This window comes from Mustela lutreola, chromosome 9 (genome assembly GCF_030435805.1).
Source record: "Mustela lutreola isolate mMusLut2 chromosome 9, mMusLut2.pri, whole genome shotgun sequence".
Taxonomy (NCBI): domain Eukaryota; kingdom Metazoa; phylum Chordata; class Mammalia; order Carnivora; family Mustelidae; genus Mustela; species Mustela lutreola.
In genome coordinates, this window is record NC_081298.1 from 104783688 (window position 1) to 104808160 (window position 24473).

The 24473-nt window shown below is 38.0% G+C and overlaps 1 protein-coding gene across 1 annotated transcript in view; it reads left to right on the top strand.

The window, feature by feature from the left end:
- The window catches only part of DNAH6 (dynein axonemal heavy chain 6), a 227482-nt gene that overhangs the window by 326 nt on the left and 202683 nt on the right, over window positions 1-24473 (top strand). Inside the window, exons 2-4 of the mRNA XM_059188231.1 lie at window positions 1282-1529; window positions 9978-10154; window positions 13904-14163. Coding sequence (XP_059044214.1) covers window positions 1305-1529; window positions 9978-10154; window positions 13904-14163 — 662 coding nt within the window. The 5' untranslated portion in view covers window positions 1282-1304. The remainder of the gene's footprint in view (window positions 1-1281; window positions 1530-9977; window positions 10155-13903; window positions 14164-24473) is intronic.

A 24473-nucleotide genomic window follows, 5' to 3' on the forward strand; every position in this document is an offset into this window, starting at 1 on the left:
TGATAGTCAGTGGCCGTTAAGTGGCGAGTCTGAGTTGAGTCTTCTCTAAATGTGAAGTCTAAGATGTACCGAACAATGAAATAAAACATTAATAAGTTTTATATTAATTACATGTTGAAATGAGAATATTTTGGATACGTTAAATAAAGCACATTATTAAAAATTTACTTCACCAGTTTCTTTTTTTTTTTTTTTAATATGGCTACTTGGAAAATTAAAATTGCATAGGAGATTCTGATGAGCCAGCACAGATCTAGACTAAAACCTCGGCCTGCTGACACCTGTTTCAAGGCCGTATGTGCTATGGTACTGCTTTGAAGGAAAGTATCTCCACCTGTCTGGTGGGGTGGGCGTGCTGGTGAGGATGCAAGACCACTACTAGGCTCCTAGTTCTAGTGTCATGAATCAGAATGTGCATTTTAACAATTTTCTCATGCATATGAAAGCTCCAGGAGCAGTGTTTTAAGATTTAGTCGTCAACTCCTATTTTTCCCTTTGGTTGTTTCTTGTTTGGGTTTTGGGTTTGGGTTTTTGGTTTTAGAGTACCTAGGCTCAGGTTGCCTGCATTAAAATTACCTGCACATGAACAAGCTCCCCTGAAGATATTTTGCATGCACAGCATGAAAAGCATCTCAATATCAATTGCAATTCTTTTCTTCCTTTGAAATCTAGACCAGTATGACCCCTAATCAGTGGCATCTGCAGCATCTAAGAACTTGTTAGAAATGCAAATTCCTTCCCTCCATTTCCCCATGTCCTCCGTGTTATTTCTTATGCTCCACAAATAAGCAAAACCATGTGATAATTGACTCTCTGTGCTTGACTTATTTCACTCAGCATAATCTCCTCCAGTCCTGTCCATATTGATACAAAAGTTGGGTTTTTCAGGGGGAGATGAACCATGGGACTCTGAAAAACAATCTGAGGATTTTGGAGGGGGGATGTTGGGTGAGCCTGGTGGTGGGTATTATGGAGGGCACTTATTGCATGGAGCACTGGGTGTGGTGCATAAATAGTGAATTCTGGAACACTGAAAAGAAATTTTAAAAATAGATAAAAATTAAAAAAAAAAAAGAAATGCAAATTCCTGGATCCCACCCCAGCTACTTGAAGACCAGCCATTTTCATTTCTCTGATTCAAGTCCTTAGTTTGGAAGAAATGGGTAACTTTGTGGGTTTTCTTTCGGGGTGAGCAAATTCAGCATTCCCTAGTTCTTAAGTCAAATCCATGAGTCCCACTTCCACAGTTCTTTTGCTCTACCTTTAATTTTTCTTTTGCAGACCCTGTCTTTCCAGGAGTGAGAATGGCTTTTCACACCCCAGAGGAGGATGTCAAACTAAAAAATATTGAAGAGCAGGTGGAAAACCCTACCCTTGCAAGACTGAACAGTATAGCAGCAAAGGGAAGACTGAGTTTTGTAGTACCCACCGAAAATGAATTTGACACACAATTCCTGACATTTAAGCACAATACAAAAGCACAAGAAAAAACAAGAAAACGACAGCAGCCTATAAAACTAGAGCCTCTGGTAAGTTCAAAAACCAGCATTTTAGCCACTTTTGGCTACACAGGAGGTTGAAAAATTCCTATAGAACTGGTCATTTCCAGACTCTTAATTAACAAAGAAGGAATGAAAACCCAAAAGTTAAGCCTTTTGAAGCTGTAAACACTGTAAACATTTATTAAAACAACAACAACAACAACAAAACAAAACTAGCTGTAGGCACTATTCAAGATGGGAGATACAGTGGTGAACAAAGTTTTCTAGCAGATAAATTCTCTCTAGAATTATGTACAGTACAGATAATTGTCTTAAGTTGTAAGGCTCTTTGAGATATTAGGAAGAGTAATATATAGGTTCTATACATATATCCATTTATTACTTCTAAAGTAATAAAGTAATAAATGAAAGTTTTTGTGCATGTCTGGAAATACTTAATTTTAAGAATCCATTTGTGCTCTTGGATAATTCTAAATCCATGGAAAGGAGCAGTGAATGTGCATGAAGTGAGAAGTGAAGGTTATCAGTTGCACCCTGGGATATTACTTACTGTTGTTAGTGTTTGCGCTTTAGGCTGTTTATATGTTTTTTCAAGTGTGTGTGTGTGTGTGTGTGTGTGTGTGTGTCTGTATAGACATATATAACTTTAAAATAAGATTATGCAGGGTGGTTGGGTTATGGATATTGGGGAAGGTATGTGCTATGGTGAGTGCTGTGAAATGTGTAAACCTGGCAATTCACAGACCTGTACCCCTGGGGCTAATAATACATTATACATTAATAAAAAATTAAAAATTAAAAATAAGATTATGCAATATGTACCGATTTTCAAAGTGAAATACACATACAGAACTTTTTCTAATGCATGCATAATGAGCTATCTTTTCTAACAGTGGCACCGTATTGTTGCATGGGTGTGCCATACTGTATATCCATTAACTGGTGCCCTCTTGATGGGAGTCCAGCTTATTTGCTATTTGTTTTGTTATTGTTTTTGTTTTGTGGTTACAGATAATGCTGCATCGAATGGCCTTGCTTTTGTACATATAAAGATAGATTCCTAGAAGTGTCATTGTATAGTTCTTGGACTTATGAAGTACATTTTTCATTTTGAAAAATATTGCTCAGGGGGCGCCTGGGTGGCTCAATGGGTTGGGCCGCTGCCTTCAGCTCAGGCCGCGATCTCAGGGTCCTGGGATCAAGTCCCGCATCAGGCTCTCTGCTCAGCAGGGAGCCTGCTTCCCTCTCTCTCTCTCTCTGCCTGCCTCTCTGTCTACTTGTGATCTCTGTCAAATAAATAAATAAAATATTTAAAAAAAAAGAAAAAAGAAAAATATTGCTCAGTTGCAATCGAGGTTTAACCAGGTTACCTTTCTACGTACAGTGTAGAAGAGGGCCCATTTGGCCCACATCTTCGCCAAACCTGACGCTCAGTTCTTTTATTTTTGCTAGACTGATAGGTTAAAATGGCATCACATTGTTGTAATTTTCATCTTATTAGCGAAGTATATTTTCACTCACTTATTGGCATATTACTATTTTGTGGCTTCTGTTAATAACCTTTCCCACTTTAACATTAGATTATTGGGCACCTGGCTGGTGCAGTGGGTGGAGCATGCCACTCTTGATCTTGGGGGTGCGAGTTCAGGCCCAGTTTGCGTGAAGAGAGTGCTTAAAAAGAAAATCTTTTTTTTTTTTTTTTAAGATTTTATTTATTTGTCAGAGAGAGACAGGGAGAGAGAGCGAGCACAGGCAGACAGAATGGCAGGCAGAGGCAGAGAGAGAAGCAGGCTCCCTGCCGAGCAAAGAGACCGACGTGGGACTTGATCCCAGGACTCTGGGATCATGACCTGAGCCGAAGGCAGCTGCCTAACCAACTGAGCCACCCAGGCGTCCCTAAAAAGAAAATCTTAAAAAAAAAAATCAGATTGCGGGCGCCTGGGTGGCTCAGTGGGTTAAGCTTCTTCCTTCAACTCAGGTCATGATTTCAGGGTTCTGGGATCAAGTCCTGAATTGGGCTCTTTGTTCAGCAGGGAGCCTGCTTCCCTCTCTCTCTCTCTGCCTGCCTCTCTGCCTACTTGTGATCTCTCTCCCTCTCTGTCAAATAAATAAATAAAATATTTTTAAAAATCAGATTGCTTACCTTTTCCCCTGTCAGTTTATGAGTTTTGAAAAAAAATATGTATTATGAATATTAATCCTTACTCCATTGTTTCTCAAACTTCAGTATTCATTCCTTTTGAAGGAAAACATTCTTGAGCATCCATAGTTCTGATCTGTTATTTTTATTTTTAGGTTACCTTATGGCACTGACCTCTGTTGTCTCTTTTAGGTAGTTCATTCTATGTGCCTGCATTACATGTGTGGGGCATCAGGGTCTACCTATTCTTTTTCTCCCATGGACTTTGAAACCTTTCACATTTATTTCTTTGTAACATATTTACCTTCACTTGGCAAAAGTGTGCCATTAACCCTTTATGATTAAAGTTGTTCTATTTGTCTTCAGTGCAACTAATTTGTGTATATTGAATATTTATTATGTACCCACTATGCGCCAGGCTTTGGGCCATGCTCTGGGAATATAGCAATGAACAAAGCAGACAAGATACCTATTGACATGCTAGTAACCCTAAATAAATAGATTGAATAATATCATGTAATGATAGATGTTATTAAGAAAATAATACAGGGAATGTGGTGGAAACAAATGGCAAGACTATGTAAGTTTGTTTGACTACAAAGTTCTTCTTAAGATGTCATCTGAACAAGTCCCTGACTATAGCCCATATCACCTGCCACACATGTGAATGGACGAGCCATAGGCTGATTCCAGTCCCCAACCTTTGTGCTGTCTTAGCTGATGCTCTAAAGAGCAGAGGCAAGCTGTCCCCAGTGAGTTCTGCCTAAACTGTAGATTTTTGAGCAATATAAATGGAGGTGTTTTTTAAGTTATTAAGTTTGGGGCTGTTTGTTAGGTACTAATAATAGATGACTAGAGCAATATACTAATTCATAAATATGGTAATTCATACAGTACTAAAAATAATAAGGAATAAAGTGAAAATGACCTGAATTTCCATCATGCAGAGAGAAAGTAGCTTTGTTTTCAAGTGATGGATTTCTTGTGTACAGGTATCTGTAGTTTGGTTTGTATAGAGTTAATACTGTGGTATGTTCTTCTTATGATTGCTACCCTTTCTCTTCCTCCCCTTCATTTTCCTCTTCTCCTCTTCCTACCCCTTCCCCCTCATTCCTCCTTTCTCTCCCTTCCTCCCTCTCCCTCCCTTTCCCTTTTCTGTTCTTCTTCCACATTTCCCCCTAACAATTCTCCCCTCTCTGAACCCTTTGTCTATGGTATTTACAGATAACAACAACCTAGTGTATATCACTTCTTGCTTTTCCCCACGTTCAGTTTTATACAAATGGATGAACACACACAAAATACATATTTAGACTTCTGGACATTTGTCCTAAAACATATTATAAATATAAATATAGTACTCTACATGTTGCTCTTTACACCTAAATATACATTCTTCGAGGTCAGATGATATTTCTTTATTTCTTTTTTTAGAGAGAGTGCGAGTGTGTGGCAGGGAGTAGGTGGTGGGGTTGGTACAGGTGTGGAGAGAGAGAAAAAGAGAGTCCCAAGCAGGCTCCATACCCAGCCTGGAATCTGACACCAGGCGCAATATCATGACCCTGAGATAATGACCTGAGCCAAAATCAAGAGTCAGAGGCTTAACCGACTGAGCCACCCAGAGGCCCTTCAGATGATATTTCTGTAACATTCTTTTTAATAGTTGCCTATCCCACATTGCATGAATAGTCCATAATTTATTCATTCATTCTCTTTTGGCAAGTTTGTTCTGCAAATATTTACAGTAGTTCAGCAAAATCATTGTATTATCCATCCCAACTGGTGCTTAGATTCTTTTGGGATAGAGTTCCATGATTGGTTTTGTGGAGCTGAAGAGCAAAAAGTATATCTATGTAATTTGATTTGATTCAAACACATTTTACTTGGGGACCAGTTTCCCAAACCGGTGCTTATGTGCAGCCTAAATTAAATTTCACTTTTACCCTTTCGTAGGTTTTCCTGCACCATCTTCTACCTTTTTTTTTTTTTTTTGCCTGATTGGGAAGGCTGAAACTGCATCCTCACATGGGCTGCTGCTAATCATCTCTCCATGTGACTTGTGTTAATGGGTCCTGTTCTTATCCGAATTGCAGCGTTCTGTTTGTATTGGACCTTTTTTTTTTTTTTTTTTTAAGATTTTATTTATTTATTTGACAGAGAGAGATCACAAGTAGGCAGAGAGGCAGGCAGAGAGAGAGAGAGAGGAGGAAGCAGGCTCCCTGCAGAGCAGAGAGCCCGATGCGGGACTCGATCCCAGGACCCTGAGATCATGACCTGAGCCGAAGGCAGCGGCTTAACCCACTGAGCCACCCAGGCGCCCCTTTTCCTTTTTTTTTTTAGACCTTTTTTTTTTTTTTTTTTTTTTGCGTTCTGTTTGTATTGGGCTTTTGTTTTCTCTCCATTGACCACCATTTTATACTCATTCTGTTGACAGCATTTCCCCACATTTTCTATTTTCTCCCATTTTACAATTCTTTATTTTTATGCTTTACGTTTAAAGCTTTCATTCATGTGAACTTTTAAATTTGATGTGAGGAAAGGGACTAATTTCACTTTCTTCGAAATGTTTTGTAAGCACCACGTTTTTCCTACTAAATTAAAACATCACCTTTATCATGTATAAAATTCTCATATCCTTTGAGACTTACTTACAGATTCTTGATTCTTCTTTCTACTGATCTAGCCACATTGTTTTGGTCACAGTGGTTTTTTAACATAATTTTGATAAGTAGAAGGCAACTGCTTCCTCACTATTCCTATTTTGTGTATATTCTCTGTTTTAGATAGTTATCCTTCCATATAAAATTTAAAATTTGTCCTTCTTAGATAAGTAATTCATTTTAAAATGTACAGAAGTTGCACAGTTAAAGTCTATTTTTTCTTCCACTGTCCCTCATCCATCCAGGTTCCTTCTTTAGAGGCAACCAGTCAAATGAAAAGCATATGTTATGTATGCTTTCAGAGATGTATTATGCCGTATAACCCTAAAACTAGCATGCTAAACAAACTTTCCTGCCCCTTGCTTTCTTCATTTAATACATAGCCTGGAGATCATTTCATTTCAGTTCAAAAGGTTTTTGTTTTAAATATTTTATTTATTTATTTTGACAGGCAGAGATCACAAGTATGCAGAGAGACAGGCAGATAGAGAGGAAGAAGCAGGCTCCCTGCTGAGATTAGGACCCTCATATCAGGACCTGAGCTGAAAACAGAGGCTTTAACCCACTGAGCCACCCAGGCGCCCCCAAAAAGTTTTTTAATACCAATTTTCTTCATAGATCATAATATTCTATCACAGATGAATATGCCATAATTTATTTAGCAAGACCCAAATTTACAGATTAGGTTTTTAAAATATATTTTTATGACAACAGTGTTACAGTGAATAATCTTGGACATCTGTCACCTCATACATGTGATCTGTCTGTAGGCAGACTTCCTAGAGATGGGATTGCCAACTCAAAACACATGTACGTTTGTAATTTTGGTTAGTAAATGTTGCTTCAGTAGTAGAAAAAAATGCTATCTCAGGGTAGTTTTAATTTAAATTTCTTTTTTGAATAAGGTTGAACATCTCTCCATATGTTTAGGAGTTATTGTTTTTCTGTCTGTGACATATATGAATCTTCATGTCTTATTTTCTAATTGGGTTGTTGGTATTTTTCTTATTGATTTGCATGAGTGCTTCATATATTAGGAAATAAGACCTTATCTGTTGTAGGCATGATAAAAATTTCAAGTTTTCCTAATTTTAATGTAATTGATTAATTTATATCTTCTGAGTATTGTGTAATACATAGGTACTCCATTTAGCAAGACTTTAGAGATAAAATTATCTAGTGATGTCATAGATACTTCTCTTTGAAAATTACTTCAGGATTATTTTTATTATTTTTGTTATTTTAAATTTAGATCTTTGATCTATTCAGAATTTTTCCCAGTGAAATGAATGAGAGGATCCAACTTTTTTCCTAACAGTTACTCAGCTATTTCATTATTAATTAATTACTGAATAATATCATTTTCCTAAAATTATCACCTTTATTATAGATTCAGTTCCCTTTAATATTTTGGAATCCATTACTGGACTTTCTATTCTGATTCATTGATCTGTTTTCCTATTCATGTGTCCAGAATACATAGTCTTAATTATTGTAGTTGTAAAACATTTTTTTTAAAGATTTTATTTATTTATTTGACAGACAGAGGTCACAAGTAGGCAGAGAGGCAGGCAGAGAGAGAGAGAGAGGAGGAAGCAGGCTCCCTGCAGAGCAGAGAGCCTGATGTGGGGCTCGATTCCAGGACCCTGAGATCATGACCTGAGCCGAAGGCAGTGGGATCATGACCTGAGCCGAAGGCAGTCTTTAACCCACTGAGCCACCCAGGCGCCCCCTTGTAGTTGTAAAACATTTTAATATCTGGCAGAGCTGGTGTTCATTGATGACTCTTCTCCCCACCCAGAACTTTTGTGGCTATTCTTTTTAATTGATTTTTATGTATTAAATTTAGGGTCAGATTGTCTAATCTCTAAGACATCCTATCAGGATCATATTAAGTTTATAGGTTAACTTAAAATTGACTTTTATTGTAATTAATTTTTCAAGTAAAGAACAAAATAGAATTTTATTTGTTTGCTTTTTCTTCCATGACCATGAGTGTTACTTACTTACTTAATAAATTTATAAACAGGTTTTATATCTGGATGCTAATTTTGTGCTAGCTTTTTGTTTATTTTCTCAAGTGTTTTAGGTAAACAACAAAATCATCTACAAGAATAAACAATAATCTAATTTTTTGTATTTTTGCCAGTTTATTTGAAAAATTCAATTTCTCCCAGTGTTTTACTATAAGAAGTTTCAAATATACAAAAAGTTGAAATAATAGTAAAATGAATACTTATGTACCATCTACCTAGATTCAAAAATTGTTAATTTTTTGCCATATTTGCTTTCTTTCTCTCTTTATATATACATATACGCTTGTTGCTTTGTTATTTAAAAGTAAATTGTAAAGGAATTCTTGAAGCTGAAATGAAAGGGCACTATAATTAGTAACAGGAAAACATGAAAATATAAATCTCACTGCTAAAGGTGAATATATAGTAAAATTCAGAACAATCTAATGTAAATGTGGTGGATTTATCACTTATTTATAAAGCTAGTTGAAGGTTAAAAGACAAAAGTGGTAAAAATACAGATGCAAGACTTTGTTATAATACACAAGGTAAAAATCTATGAACTGTGTATATTAAATGTTGATGGGGGTTCCCTTTTCTCCACATTCTCACAAACACTTGTTTCTTATCTTTTTGTTAACAGCCATTCTGACAGGTGTGAGGTGGTATCTCATTGTGGCTTTGATTTGCATTTCTCTGATGATTAGTGATGTTGAGCATCTTCTCATATACTTGCTGGCCATCTGTATGTCTTCTTTGGGAAAAGTGTCTATAGAGATCCTCTGCCCATTTAAAAAATTGGATTATTTTGTTTTTTGCTGTTGAGTTGTATGAGTTCTCTATATATTTTGTGTCTTAACCCCCATCACTATATTATTTGCAAATGCTTTCTTCCACTTGGTAGATTGCCTTCTCACTTTGTAGACGGTTTCACCCGCTGTGTAGAAGCTTTTCTCCCCCTTCTTACCTTATGGTCTGGTCTGTGTTTCTTTTCTACACTGCTATATAGCTGAGATCCTCCCGCCTCCATTTATGTAGTTTTTTTCCCGTTCTTCAGTGAATGGCTCAAGAGGGATTTTTAGCCAAAACCAAATGTAATTTAAACAGCTGATTCCTATGCTTACTCCATTTTTTTCTCACTCTAGTTGTAAGAGATTAGCTATCATGCTAAACTCATGATGCTTAGAAATGTAAAGCCATTATGGTGAATTCCTTGCATAGTGTATCATGTTGAATGCTGGATTTTAATTGCCTTAATCTGAAGTTCAATCAGTTGTAGCTATGGAAATTGATTAATGACTTTTGGGTAGAGTGTGAGGATTGTGCAGTCCTTCTCACAATAACTATTGTAGTGAATGGTGGGGGCTTGTAATGCCCAATTATTGCATATGTGATTTCATGCTTCTGAGCCTTTTCTGTCGGAACCTTACTCCTAGAAGTACTCATTGGTCATTAAGGGACAGAATCGATAGAAACCAAATAGAAAAGTCTTAGTGTAGTGATAGACTGTGGCCAGACCATGATGATAATACCACAATGTTTGTGACTTCGATAGGAATTTAGTCCAGGAAGATCAGTTTCCAACAGGAATAGAGTCCAAAGAATAAGACAAGCTTATGTTAATATTAAAAAGATTAACATTTCTCTTTATTCCCAAAAGCCAGTGCTAAAAGCGTACCAAGATCGTAAGAGGCCAGAATACATATATGAGCAGAACCGACTTCAGTTACTCACTTCTGGAATCCCAAAATCTCCAAGAAGCAGTGAAGGAAGAGGTTCTGCCAAAGTATCTACTCAGTATCCTGAGCACCAAGATCCTGCGGCAAAGAAAATAAAGGTATATTATTAAAGAACTTAATTGAGCCTTTCACTCTAATTTTAGTTTCCTATAACATTGCTAACATTCTTATAATTCATAAGAATAGTTGCAAAATTCTTCTCTCTCAGGTTTGCACAATGTGTTTGGGGAATACCGTACTTCTCAGTTCTTCTTCCAGGAAAATTTAGGCAGTAGAGGAAAATCATAAAGGAAAACTTGCACCATCTGTTCAGTGTCCTCTGATCTTGTCTTGCATATTAAAGAAGACATAATAGTGTTTTGAATTTTATTTTACCTTTTGTGAAGTTTACATCATTATTATCCAGAATGACAACCTTTGAAGACCTTGGTGAAGGCAATAAAATAGAAACTAAACCAGCTAGAAAGACAGCTTCTGTGATTGGCGAGCTGTAGAGTGGCATGCTGCCTTGAAAGGAGTAAGTGTGTAGTAGCTCTGGGGAGAAATCACCAAGAGCACAGCTCTCTGTAAATAGCTGTGGATAATTAAACAGAGGAATAGAAGCAGAAGAAAATGTGGACACACTCATGGTAAAAATGCCAACAGAGCTGAGAATTCTCCGAGCTTTTTGAGAGGATCCTTTGAGACCTGTTGAACATTTCAGTGCTAGTGTCTTTCAGGCTTTGGGCTACAGTAGCAGAGAGGAACAGGTGAAGACAGGTTCCACCTTGAAGACGGCAGAATCTCTGTAAGCGCTCAGACTCAGTGAGGTGCAGTCCGAGCTCTCGTTGGTCATTTAAAGTACAAACTGTGACGAACTGAATAGAAAGGAATGCTTGCCCCTGGTGGTGAAGGGAAGGGTCAGTGGAGGAAATGCCGCTCTAGGGAAGGGCACTAGGCTTGGAGGGATGGATGGAAAGTTAATAAGGCAGATCAGGTGGGAGAACGGTGGGTCTGAGAAGCTGATGGGAGGAGACTCAAAGTGGGTGTGGGTGAGAGCACCCTCAAAGAATATTAAATGATCAATTGTATGAAATTAGAAAGCCTCAATTAATTTTGTTTCTCTAAAACAGGGAAGGAGAGCAAGCTATCTTAAGTAGGGCCAAGGAAGTTCTGATTGCCCATAAATTAGTTTATTTGGTATAAAGTCAGCATCATGATCTTCAATTTAAAGGAGAGGAATGAAATTATGCACATTTGGGATGAAGGGAGAGGGCTCAAAGGGAATGTTAAATTGTGTGTTATTCCTGGTCGGAGTTGTAGTTAAGTGAATGATTCAGTAAGAGTTAGGGGTTATAGGGAAACATAGAGGAAATGGATATTCCATATAAAAAGAAAAGGGTATTTATTCTGAAAAGAGGGTCATTTTGGGGGGATATTGATTTCTCAGAACGAGTCTAGAATGGAAATATACCAGTGAGGACTCCCTGGGAGATGAAAGAAGACAGTTGAAGGCTTTGCTTCTGGTAAATAAGGAAGATTGACTGAACAAATTGGACTGGACATCCAGCGTAGACAACACTACTTTTATGAGTGTTCCGTACTTTATAAATAAATGCTTCATGGGGTTTCTGGGTGGCTCACTCGGTTAAGCATCTGCCTTCGGCTCAGGTCGTGATCTCAGGGTCCTGGGATGGAGCCCTGTGTTAGGCTTCCTGCTTAGTGGGGAGTCTGCTTCTCCCTCTCCCTTTGCCCCTCCCTCAACTCATGTGCCTGCTTGAGTGTGTACACTCTCTCTTTCAAATAAATAAATAAAATCTTTAAATACACACACATACATACATACATACTTCTTTCACTCTTTTTCTACCTCCCCCACAAAATCTGAACTTGTAAGTCTGCTTAAATTGAATCATATCTTTGCACTGAGTTACATAACTGGAAATAAGAACTCAGATGAAAATATATAGGCCTATTGTTGAAGAAATCTTATACTTAGAAGGCACTAAAACTTTTGAAGGGTTTAATAAAGAAAATACATGCATTTTCTGTTAAAAATATTAATACTCTAGTCCCATAAAAATATTAAAGTTGACTTCAGCCCTTGTTGAAACATTGGGAGAAGGCAAAGTGTATTTTCTCTGGTTTAAGGGTATCTGGTTTGGCCTATTCTTTTATATAAGGAAACAGTGTTGTTGCTGCTGCCTCTGGCCATTAAGTTGAAAAAGCACATTGTATCTTTTGAGTTCAAAGATGTATTTTCTTCAGCTCTAAACTTCATAGGATTTTTATCTGAAACTCCTATTCATTGGGGTGTATTTAATGAGGGAGAAAGATGGGATCTATGAATACAACCTTTCTGGGGATGTTGTTTCATAGGGATTGTGCTTATCAGTCTCTCTTAGAATGGTAGCCCCAGCGCTCCTGGGTGGCTCAGTCAGTTAAGCATCTGCCATTGGCTTGGGTCATAATCCCAGGGTCCTAGGATCAAGTCCTCAGTGGGGAGCCTGCTTCTCCCTCTCCCTCTGCCACTCCCCCTGCTTGTGTGTTCTTATTCTATCAAATAAATAAAATCTCAAAAAAAAAAAAAAAAAGACAGTGAGAAACAAATGGCAGCCTCTGTTAGTTATGCTCAGAGGGCAATAAAGGTATCATTTATATATTTACATCAGTTATGCAAAAAAGCAGGTCTGCCATGGTGATTCTTTTGTCAGGATGCCAGTTGCTCCCCTACTGGTGGGACCAGGTAGTAACAGTTGAAGTTAGTGTCAAATTTCCTGAAATGTGGTTATCAACCTTCTCTGTGGGAGGAGGGGGTATATATGATGCTGCCCCAGCGTTTGCTGGGGGAGGAACAAAGGAGTGTGAATGGCACTGAGAGCACAGACAGTGGAACAGGGGGATTAGAGCAAAGTTCAAGTGTGTGACCATGGTGGGGACTTAGCTTTGGTGCTCCAGTGGTGGTCCACAGCATCCGCAGCAACTGGGAGCAGGTTAGAAATGAGGGATCTCAGGGATCTCAGGCTCCACCCCAGACTGATGACAGAATCTGCATTTTAACAGGACACCTAGGGAATTCGCACGGACATTTTAATGTGAGAAGCACTGGTCTACAGAGCAGACAATCATGAGTTTGTAGCATGTAGGCTTCTGCAAGGCTATTTTTTTTTTAAAGATTTTATTTATTTATTTGAGAGAGAGAGACAGTGAGAGAGAACATGAGCGAGGAGAAGGTCAGAGAGAGAAGCAGACTCCCTGTGGAGTTGGGAGCCCGATGCGGGACTCGATCCCGGGACTCTGGGATCATGACCTGAGCCGAAGGCAGTTGTCCAACCAACTGAGCCACCCAGGTGTCGCAAGGCTATTATTATATAATGATCCCCAATACTCAATGTAACCACCCCTTACATTCACTAAAAAGGATTTTATTATGAGCCATAATAATGGCTGTTTAAGATTTCACTCACTGAAAAGCATAAAGGTCCTCAGAACTAGGTGAGGAGGTTGAGGGGAGAGGCCATAGTCAAGATGGATGCAAAGCAACTGAGCAGGTCGAGTGCTGGGCTCCCGAGAACCCCAGAGAGCTGGTAGTGTTTTGATGTAATAAACACAGAATTAAAGGAGAGAAGGTGGCAATGGGAGCGATGCTGAGGGGTTGAGAAAGGGGATGGACACCTGGATAAGGAGTACTGGGAAGGAATATAACTCTACCTTATAATAATTTGAATTTTTCTGTTCAAAAATGTTTGCCATTGAACCCAAACATGTCAAACAGTATGGCAACTAGTGCTTGAGGTTAATACTTTATCTTTTTTTTATACTTTGTTTTTTGCAAAAATTCATATTTTAAAAAATTGGCTTTGTTTAGACCCAGCGGCCCTCTACTGAGATGTTCACTTCCTCTGCTAAACAGTCCCATGCCGGTATTGGAAGAAGAGGTCTCTATGGGACTAGTTCCTCAGCGTACCCTAAGTACGTTTTCCATGACCGGGAAGAAGTCATTAAAGCCAACATTTGTAATCCCTTGCAAATCATTAAAATAATACGTGAAAATGAACATCTTGGATTTCTTTACATGATCCCTGCAGTGCCAACGTCTTCCATTGATTATGATACATATAATCTCAGGTGAGTTCTCTTTTATAAAACAATGTATTAAACAGTAACAGTTTCAATTAAGATTTCAAATATAGCCCAAATTGGCTGGGCATTAATGATAAATGTCAAATATAAATTTGGTTATCATCAAATGACAAATGAATTTTGATCACAATACTGTTACTTATTTTTTCCATTTAGCTTTCCTTTCCTTGTAGACATTACAAGGAAGCACTGTTGTGCTTCTTCTATGTTTATATTATATAGTGTCATCTACTGTTAACCAGTATTCCAAAGATAATTTTGATATTTTGTGATTACTGAGAAAAGAAGATGGCAGGATACAAAAAGTAGGTACATGATTTGCTTTATATGTTGTTTCAACTTCCCTTAGTAGAGATAAAGATTTTTTTAGAAATGGAAGGAGCTTGATAACTTAAGGTATTTATACAGATTAGTAACACACACTCACATATACTCTATTATTATTAAATACATTTGTAGTTGAAATAATTAGAAGAATCATACAAATATGAGTCTTTAAAAAGATTTTATTTATTTGAGAGAGAGAGATAGTAAGAGAGAGTATAAGGGGGATGAGAGGTAGAAGCAGGCTCCCCACTGAGCAGGGAGGGACACAGGGCTGGATCCCAGGACCTGGGATCATGACTTGAGCCCAAAGCAGACATTTAACTGACTAAGCCACCCAGGTGCCCCGATGAATTACTTTAAAGATAATACTGGCTTTCCTCCATTGTTGTTTAGTTGGATTGATAACAGCTGTCAAGATAGTCTTTCCTGGGAAGGTGACAGTAGTTTAGCTTTACCACCAAATTCCCATTCTCTGCTACATGGGAAGATAAAGAATTCTTTTTTTTTTTTTTTTAAAGATTTTATTTATTTATTTGACAGGCAGAGATCACAAGTAGGCGGAGAGGCAGGCAGAGAGAGAGGAGGAAGCAGGCTCCCTGATGAGCAGAGAGCCCGAAGCGGGGCTCGATCCCAGGACCCTGGGATCATGACCTGAGCCGAAGGCAGAGGCTTTAACCCACTGAGCCACCCAGGTGCCCCGGGAAGATAAAGAATTCTTAAGAATTCTCTTATTCTCCCTTATGCAGCACTGTAGTTTTGACTTAGGTAACACCGAGGACCTCTCTCCTTCTGGAAAAAAGAGGGAGAAAAGAATAACATTTTAGTAAAATTTTTAAAAGGTAGATTTACTATAAATCTCAAAGAGCTTAATTAGAGTGAGATAATTTGAAGAAAGAACAGAGACGATTGTAAGAATCCAGTCATTCGGCAAAAATGCACCAATTACCCACTCTGTAGCATTAACTGTTCTAGGTACTAGAGATACGTTATTGAACCATCCAGATCAAAATCGCTGCCCTCATGAAGCTTACATTTTAGTGGAAGGAGACAATAATAAACACAGTATCTGAGTAAATTACAGAGAACGCTAGATGGTGATAAGTATTAGAGAAAAAAAGAGAGTAGGGTGAAGGAGATTGGGAGTTCTAGGGAAGAAGTTGTGAATTAACTGAGATATCAGAGTGGGCCTCATTGACAAGTTGCCATTTGAGTAAGGAATGGAAGGAGAAGGAGTGAATGATGTGCTGGTGGGGGGAAATGAGCATTCCAGACAGCAGGAAAGTGAATACAAATATCCTAAGGCAGGAGCATACCTGGTATAGACAGGAAGAAAAGAGAAGGCTCATGTGATCATAGTAGAGTGAATGAAACTAGGGTGCAGATCATGAAGGGGCTTTCCAGCCATAGTATGAACAGTAGCTTTTACTCTGAGAAAAGTGGAGAACCATAGCCAGACTTCAAGCAGAGAAGTGTTATCATCTGAGTTACATTTTTGAAAAGGACTGCTCTAATTGCTGTGTAGAGATTAGAGTTTTGAGAAGCAAGGGCTGAAACAGGTAGACCAATTTGATGGCTATCCAGGTGAGAGATGAACCAGGTGGAAGTGATGAAAAGTGGAGAAAAGTCACACACACACACCACATCTTCTTTATCTTCTTTAATGGACACTCGGGATTGCTTTCATATCTTGGCTATTGTAAGTAATGCTGCAGTTAACATAAGGGCACATATATCTTTTTGAATTAGTGTTTTTGTTTTCTTCAGATAGATATCTAGTAGTGAATTTCCTGGATCATATGGTAGCTCTATTTTTAGTTTTTTGAGGAAACTTCATGTTGTTTTCCTTAGTACTCAAACCAGTTTACATTCCTACCAGCAGTGTAGGAGGGTTCCCTTTTCTCCACACCCTTGCCAACACCTATTATTTCTTGTCTTTTTTGATAAGAGCCAGTCTGACAGGTGTCATATGATACCTCATTGTGGTTTGGTTTGCGTTTCCCAGATGATTAGTGATGTTGACCATATTTTCATGTGCCTGTTGTCTTCTTTGGAAAAATAGCTATACAGATCCTCTGTCCATTTTCTAATTGGATCCTTTGACTTTTTGTTACTGAGTTGTATGAGTTCCTTATCTATATTAATCCTTTATCAGATATATGATTTGCAAATATCTCCTCCCTTTCAGTAGATTGCCTTTTCATTTTGATGATTTCCCTCACTGCGCAGAAGGTCTTCAATTTGATGTAGTCCCACTTGTTTATTTTAGCTTTTGTTGCCTGTGTTTTTGGTGTTAAATCCAAAAAATCATCACCAAGACCAGTCTCAAGGAGTTTACCACTTATGTTTTCTTCTAGGAGTTTTCTGGTTTCAGGTTTTGTGTTCAAGTCTTTAATCCATGTTGATTCAGTTTTGTGTATGATGTTAGATGGTGATCCAGTTTCATTCTTTTGCATGTGGCTGTCCAGTTTTCCCAGCACCATTTACTGAACACACTGTTCTTTCTGCACTGTATATTCTTGGCTCCTTTGTAATAAAATAATTGACCATATATACAGGGTTTATCTCTGGATTCCTTATTCTGTCCTCTTGATCTGTGTGTCTGCTTTTATGCCAATACTATACTGGTTTGATTAGTTTAGCTTTTGTAATATTGTTTGAAATCAGGGAGCATATCTCCAGTTTTGCTTTGTCTCAGATTGCTGGGGCTATCTGGATTCTGTTGTGGTTTCTTACAAATTTTAGGACTGTTTGTTCCAATTCTGTGAAAAATGCCTTTGGAATTTTAATAGGGATTGTACTGAATCTGTACAATGCTTTGAGTAGTATGGACATTTTATAATATTAATTATTCTAATTCATAGACATATTTACATTTAGTTATGTCTTTCTCTGAGAATTTATTGCTAAAGCTAGAAAATTATGGGAACTATAAGATAAACACAGTGGTTAAAAGGAAAAAGATTGTAAACTAGGCAGCATAATTAGAATGATCTCAAACTTGGATTTGTGAATCACAGTAGTGTTTCTATCCTTTGCCTAAACACCTCTTTGTATGGAAATGTTATCAAATGAATCAGTAGTTCCAAGGAAATTGTATCAACACCTTACCAAAAGATATTCACTGTACCCAGAAAAAGATTTGAACTTTTTGAGGCATATTGAAGAACAAAATATGAAACCAAATTTTTAGATTAACATCTCATCAATAGACTTAAGCTAGGAATGGAAGAACACACAATTAATATCTAATGTCAGAAAAACTCACTATTGCATAATTGCAATTTTAATAGCCTATATGGACATTTTCTTGGTTCTATTTGTTACCAGAATAGCAAAGGAAACTTATCAAAAATACTACTAGTAGCTGGGGTAACTGTGTGATGGACATTAAGGAAGGAAAGAAAAAGAAAAAAAGAAAAGAAAAGAAAAGAAAGAGGGAATTTTACTCTGTAAATTGTACCCCAATAAACCTGACAAAAAAAATATGACTACCAGATCAACATATCAGATAACAGAAATTAATTAACACACTCCAGGACATTTTATTGCAGAAAAGGAGTTTATTGAATATTGATGAACCTATAGTAAGTAGTAACTGCTAGATAACAATACTATGTAGAATCACAGAAGTGAAATATTTGGAAGAACTTTGTTGTTGGCGGGGGGACGCTGCTGGCAATGAAATAGTTAAGGCAAATGAGACATTATGGAAATGCTTCTTAAAAATATACATTACATCTAGAGTTTATTCTAACAATCTTACATTCAAGTAATAAATTATTTTATTTGCAAAGGAATGCCCATAGGTGAATGTTTTCTTGCAGTTGTGAATTTCAAATTAAATATCAAAATTGTGACTACAATAAAGTCCAAGACATAACAAAAAATATGAGCACAATACCATTTTTTGTTGTTTCAGATTTAAATGCATTGATGATCCAAAGGAAAACTTTTGTCACGAATTCGAAAGTATTTTGCAAACAATTTAACTGTGCAGGTTTAGTGTATAGCTCTTGGTTTCATAACTGGATTACTTCATTGACATTTGAGCACCTGAATGAACGTAATAAAAAATTAGGGATCTGCTTGAAAATGTGTCAACATGTACTGACAAAGATTAAGAATTCAAAACATCTTGGAATTCAGCTTTGGAAAAACAATACTTAAAATGCTTCTCTAGTGATTTGTAGTGTACGATCTAGTGTACAATTTAGGGATTTAAGCCTAAAGAAAAAAATCTCTGTGTTTCAGAGATTGCTTCACCGTTGTTTCTGAAATACTTGATATGGAATGTTTGAATTTTAAGTCAACTTGCATTTCACAAGAAGTTTCAACAATGCACTATCAAAAGGGAAAAGGGAAGGCTATTAGAATTAAAGAATGGTGGTACATTTGGTTCTCAATTTCAAGAGAACGAATTATCCAAATTCTAGTTAATATAAAAGGGAGTTTCCAACCATAAAAGACAAAGCAATAAATCATCTGCCATTTTTTGTCTACTGTTTCTGTAAACAAAGTTTCTCAGTAGTGGTGCATGTCAAGAATTTGAACAGACCACTCATCATGTCTAGATTAGAAATTCAGGGGGCTACTTCAAAAAAGTTTAGTCCCAGGTGTGGTTGCTTATCAGCTATGCTTTATTTGGAAGTTTTATCAAATTCAGTATTGAATATTTCCCTGAATACCTTGTATGTTATTTTTCTTATTCTAATATAAAGAACTTATAATTAATGTCTTCACTGGTGTGTCTTATAGAATGTTACCTTTGTATGGGTATGTTAGGACATGTAGCTTTAGAAGTGTTGCTCTAGGGGACTGTAGAGCAATTTCCTCTGCACGAGAATCTGAGCTTAGTTAACTATAAAGCTCTGTTTCACTGGTATCCCAATCAGAGTAGAATGTTTGTTATTTTTAAGCAACATTGCTTCTGATAAAAATGGCCCCTGATTTATAAATTATATACACATTGGGAGAGACTAAATGAATTCTAGGGGCACCGAGGTGGTTCAGTTGGCTGTGTGTCCGACTTGGTTTCAGCTCAGGTCATGGTTTGTGACAGAGCCTCCCAGTCAGTGGGGAGTTGGCTTGAGATCCTCTCTGTCTTTCTTCCTTTGCCCTTCCCCCTGCTCTTGTGTGCACTCTCTCTCTAAAAATAAATATATCTTAGAAAAGTAAATAAATTCAAGGTGCCTGGATGGCTCCGTCAGTTAAACATCTGACTCTTGGTTTCAGCTCAGGTCATGATCTTGGGGTCCTGATACTGAGTCCTGCGTTTGGCTCTGTGCTTGGTGGGAGTCTGTTTGAGATTCTCTCTTCCTCTGCCTTTCCCGTGTTTTCTCTCTCTCTCTCTCTCTCTCTCTGTCTTTCTCTCAAATAAGTGGTAATAATACATAGATGGTTTTAAAAAATTATTCTGTTATCATATGAAATTAAGAAACATTAAATTAAATCACTGGTTCTCAACCTGGGAGATTTTGTCCCCCCACCCCACCCCCAGGAGACATTTGGTGATGTTTGCAGAAATTTTTGTTTGTCGTAACTGGAGATGATGGTGCTACTGGTAGCAGGTGGGAAGAGGCCAGGGAGGCTGCTAACCAGCTCACAGTGCACAGGACGGCCTCACACAGCAAAGAGTTACCTGACCCAAAATGTCAGTAATGCTGGGGTTGAGTTAAATAATGCTAATTATGCATTTCTGTTCTGTGGAGCCACCACACTACTTCTTGAGGGACATATGCAGTGATTAGGACTCTGTGAAACATAATTATAGAAGGACCATATAATCAGCTACGTTGGATCAAGCCATATTACTTTCTAAATGATCAAGTTGGTTCTCAGATGGTTCCTAAGCCTATTAGGTTGAAAGTATTTTTTTAAGGAAGCTTTAAAAATTTCAAACTAAAATTATCCTCTCCTTTCAGGAAGATTACCTGTTTAGTGGCCTAGAACAGAAAACACAGATGCCAGCTTGGTACTTTCTCCAATGGCAGCACTGTGGTTTCTGTGCGAAGTCATAATTACAAAAAAACTTTATTGTGAGTTATATATGTGCTATGTAATAACAGATCATTTTGAAGCCACGTTATCAGGAACCTTGCCAGGTTGCCTAACACAACAACAGTTTTCTTGGGCTAGTCCATGAAGAAATTTAAATTTGATGAGTCACAGGGTGCCTGGGTGGCTCAGTAGGTGAGGTGTTTGCCTTCAGTTTGGGTCGTGATCCTGGGGTCCTGGGATTGAGCCCTTAGTCGTGTTCCCTACTCAATGGGGAGCCTGCTTCTCCCTCTCCTTCTGCAACTTCCTGCCCTCTCTCTCTCTCTCTCTCTCTTTCTCTCTCTGTGTGTGTGTGTGTGTGTGTGTGTGTGTGTGTGCCAATAAATAAATAAATAAATCTGATGAGTCAAATTTCAGTCAGCACGTGGAAACATTAAAAGCCCCTCATATTTTCACTTGGGCTCATCGAAAATGCTCAGCTTCATATTGTCTCCTTACCCTTCTTTCAAACACACATGTATACATGTCCTGGCACTATTCTGGAGCTATGGCAATTTAGTAGGTAATAATTTGATTTCATGCGAAAATTTTTAGAACCTAGAATAGTGGTTTTCAGCCTTGGTTACTAATGAAAATCACCCTGGCCCTGCTCCAAGACATTATTTAATTGATTTGTGGTGGAGCTTGAGCAACAGTATTTCTTTAAAACTCACCAGTTTATTCCAGTATTCAACTCAGTATTGCACACCATGGACTTGGGGTTCTCAAGCAAGCCCTACAGGACTTGTTAAAACAGAGTGGTAAACCACTGGAGTTTCTGATTCTGTAGGTGGGGAAGGTAGCCTGGGAAATTGCAGTTCCCAGAGATGCTGATTCTGCTGTTCCAGGGACCCCATACTGAGAACCACTGGTCCTAGAGCACTCTCTTTTTACAGAAATTTGGAAGTTTCTTCTTAGATATGCTTTTGTTTAATTTTCTAGGCAAAAAGGATTTCCTTATCAGATATTTCATCATTTCTGGTTAATCAAATCAGAAGCCAAGTAAACCATTTCTCTTCTCTAGTTTAGGTTAGATCTAAACCCCTGCTGATTCATGATATTGAACATCAGCAAATAAATTGAGGTTTATAATTATAGAACATAGGAAATTGGCTAATTTCTTTTCAGGCAGTTGCTTGCTTACCTTTACCCAATAAATATGCTGAAATTATAACAATAAAACTATGTAATTATGAAAATAATAAGAGAATATAGATTTGCTTAGGCCCATATGAACTTATTCAATACATCTCACTACCTTAAAGTAGGTAATTACTTTTTTGTATATAGAAATCAGAAATTTGAAAGAGATAGGAAGAAAAAAGAAAGACATGTATGCATTCAAACATGGCCTAAGGGGGATATGATAAATTAGCCCGATGAAAAAGGGCAATTTGTGAGACAAAGAAGGAACTAATATAAAGCAAGAGGAGAATGCCAAAACACCTGGCAGAATAATTTGGATTTGATGATATAAGGAGGTTCTTTAAAGTTCTTGAGCAGGAGACAAACCATGTTTCTGCACCATTTGTCTTGGTAGACTGGTTTAAAGATGAACTGGAACATTTTCAGTCACAGATAGAACTCCCATTTTAAATAACAACTCCCATCGAGATCTTATTGTTTTGGAAAATCAAGGAATTCTAGGAGAAGAAACTAACATTTTTTAGAACCCTAGTAGGTACAGTTTGAGTTAAAACTGAAATGAGAACTAAGGACATTTTATGAACTACCACAGGATCGTGTAATTCCCTTATTCCATATGATTCTTTCAAATAAGACATAGCTGCTTTTGAAGTTAATAGAAGCCTTGGAGTTCAAGTTTCATTTTAGATGGACAGATACAGGTTCTACAGTAAAATAAGTTGACCTGATTCTACATTGAACAGCAAGAATACACCCCTGATTTTTTTTTCCTAGTAAAATACAGAAAGCCATCTGGTTTATCAGCAAAGTAGGAGTTTTATAGCACAGCACTTGAACAAATGAAGTTCTCTTTTTATTTTTTTATTTTTTAAAAATATTTGATTTGAGAGAGAGAGATCACAAGTAGGCAGAGAGGCAGGCAGAGTGAGAGAGGGAAGTGGGTTCCCCGCAGAACAGAGAGCCTTATGCGGGGCTCGATCCCAGGACCCTGAGATCATGACCTGAACCAAAGGCGGAGGCTTTAACCCACTGAGCCACCCAGGTGCTCTTTTTAAATCTTTAAGTAAATTTTTGTACTATTTCCTGAAAGAAAGGCTTTGATGAAAGAAAAATCCTAAGCAACTATCCAAGAAGCAGCTGAAGTTGAAGGCTGAATCCTGGATGCCAAGCAATGCTGAGTAGGCAGTTGTCTGCATAGGGGAAGTGCGGTGGATAAGCTTCCAGAATGGATGTGTGGTCGGAGGCCAAGTGTGTGTGTGGGGGGGAGAGCAGAGGCCCAAGCAGCGTATTTTCAGAGTAACCCCCTCAGTAACAAACTGGAAAGTCTAAGAAGAAGATTACAGAGAACTGTGCATAGGCCCTCTTAATTTTTGCAAAGCTTTCCTTGACCCTGCTTGCCCCTTATATCTGCCAGCAGAACTGGGCTTGAAGGAAGTCCCTGCCCATCTGTGAGAGAAGAATTTTATTAGAGTTATGAAAAACAAGATCGGTTTTTGGAAACTTTGGGAAGGAATGGATGGGAGGGATATGGCCCTTCAATACACACCATTGTAAAGGAAGTTTAAGACAAAGAGGAATACATTCGATTTTAAGTTAAATGGGCAGCAGGATCAAGAAAAAGCATTCTATAGAGGGACGCTTTCTACAAGTTAAAGAGAAGTTCTGCACATTTTTCGATGCAGGTGAAAAAGTAGCCAAAAGCCAGGAGGGTTAGAAAAAAGTGGGGTGAGACCTATGTCTCTGGAGGAAACCATGAGATACACTCCCAGGCTGGGGTGGGAGCACACAAATGTGATGATTTTCTTTTTTTTTCCTTTTTTAAAATTTTTTATTTTTTAATTACTTTTACTTTTTAATTACTTTTCAGTGTACTAGAATTTAGTTTATGCACCACACCCAGTGCTCCATGCAATACGTGCCCTCCACAATACCCACCACTAGGCTGGCCCAACTTCCCACCCCCCGCCCCTTCAAAACCCTCAGATTGTTTTTCAGAGTCCATAGTCTCTCATGGTTCATCTCCCCTTCCAATTTCCCTCAACTCCCTTCTCCTCTCCATCTCCCCATGTCCTCCATGTTATTTATTATGCTCCACAAATAAGTGAAACCATACGATACTTGACTCTGTCTGCTTGACTTATTTCACTCAGCATAATCTCTCCTGTCCCTGTTGTTAACAAAAGTTGGGTATTCATCCTTTCTGATGGAGGCATAATACTCCATAGTGTATATGGACCACATCTTCCTTATCCATTTGTCTGTTGAAGGGTATCTTGGTTCTTTCCACAGTTTGCCGACTGTGGCCATTGCTGCTATGAACATTGGGGTACAGATGGCCTTCTTTTCACTACATCTGTATCTCTGGGTTAAATACCCAGTAGTGCAACTGCAGGGTCATAGGGAAGCTCTATTTTTAATTTCTTAAGGAGTCTCCACACTGTTTTCCAAAGTGGCTGCACCAACTTGCATTCCCACCAACAGTGTAAGAGGGTTCCCCTTTCTCCATATCCTCTCCAACACACGTTTCCTGTCTTGTTAATTTTGGCCATCAAATGTGATGATTCTCAATTCAAGTGAAAAGAGAGCTCACCTTGTGACCACCTTGTTTTTGTTGATTGTTTTCAAATAAAGTTTGGTTGTTCACAAATGTTCCTGTGTATCAGAATCATCTGGGGTGCTTGTTTAACTAGAATCTCGAGTCTCATACTTAAAAAGATTCTGATTCTGTGTTGGACCCAGAAATCTAGATTCTTAATAAGCACCCCAGATGATTCTGATGCTGGTGATTC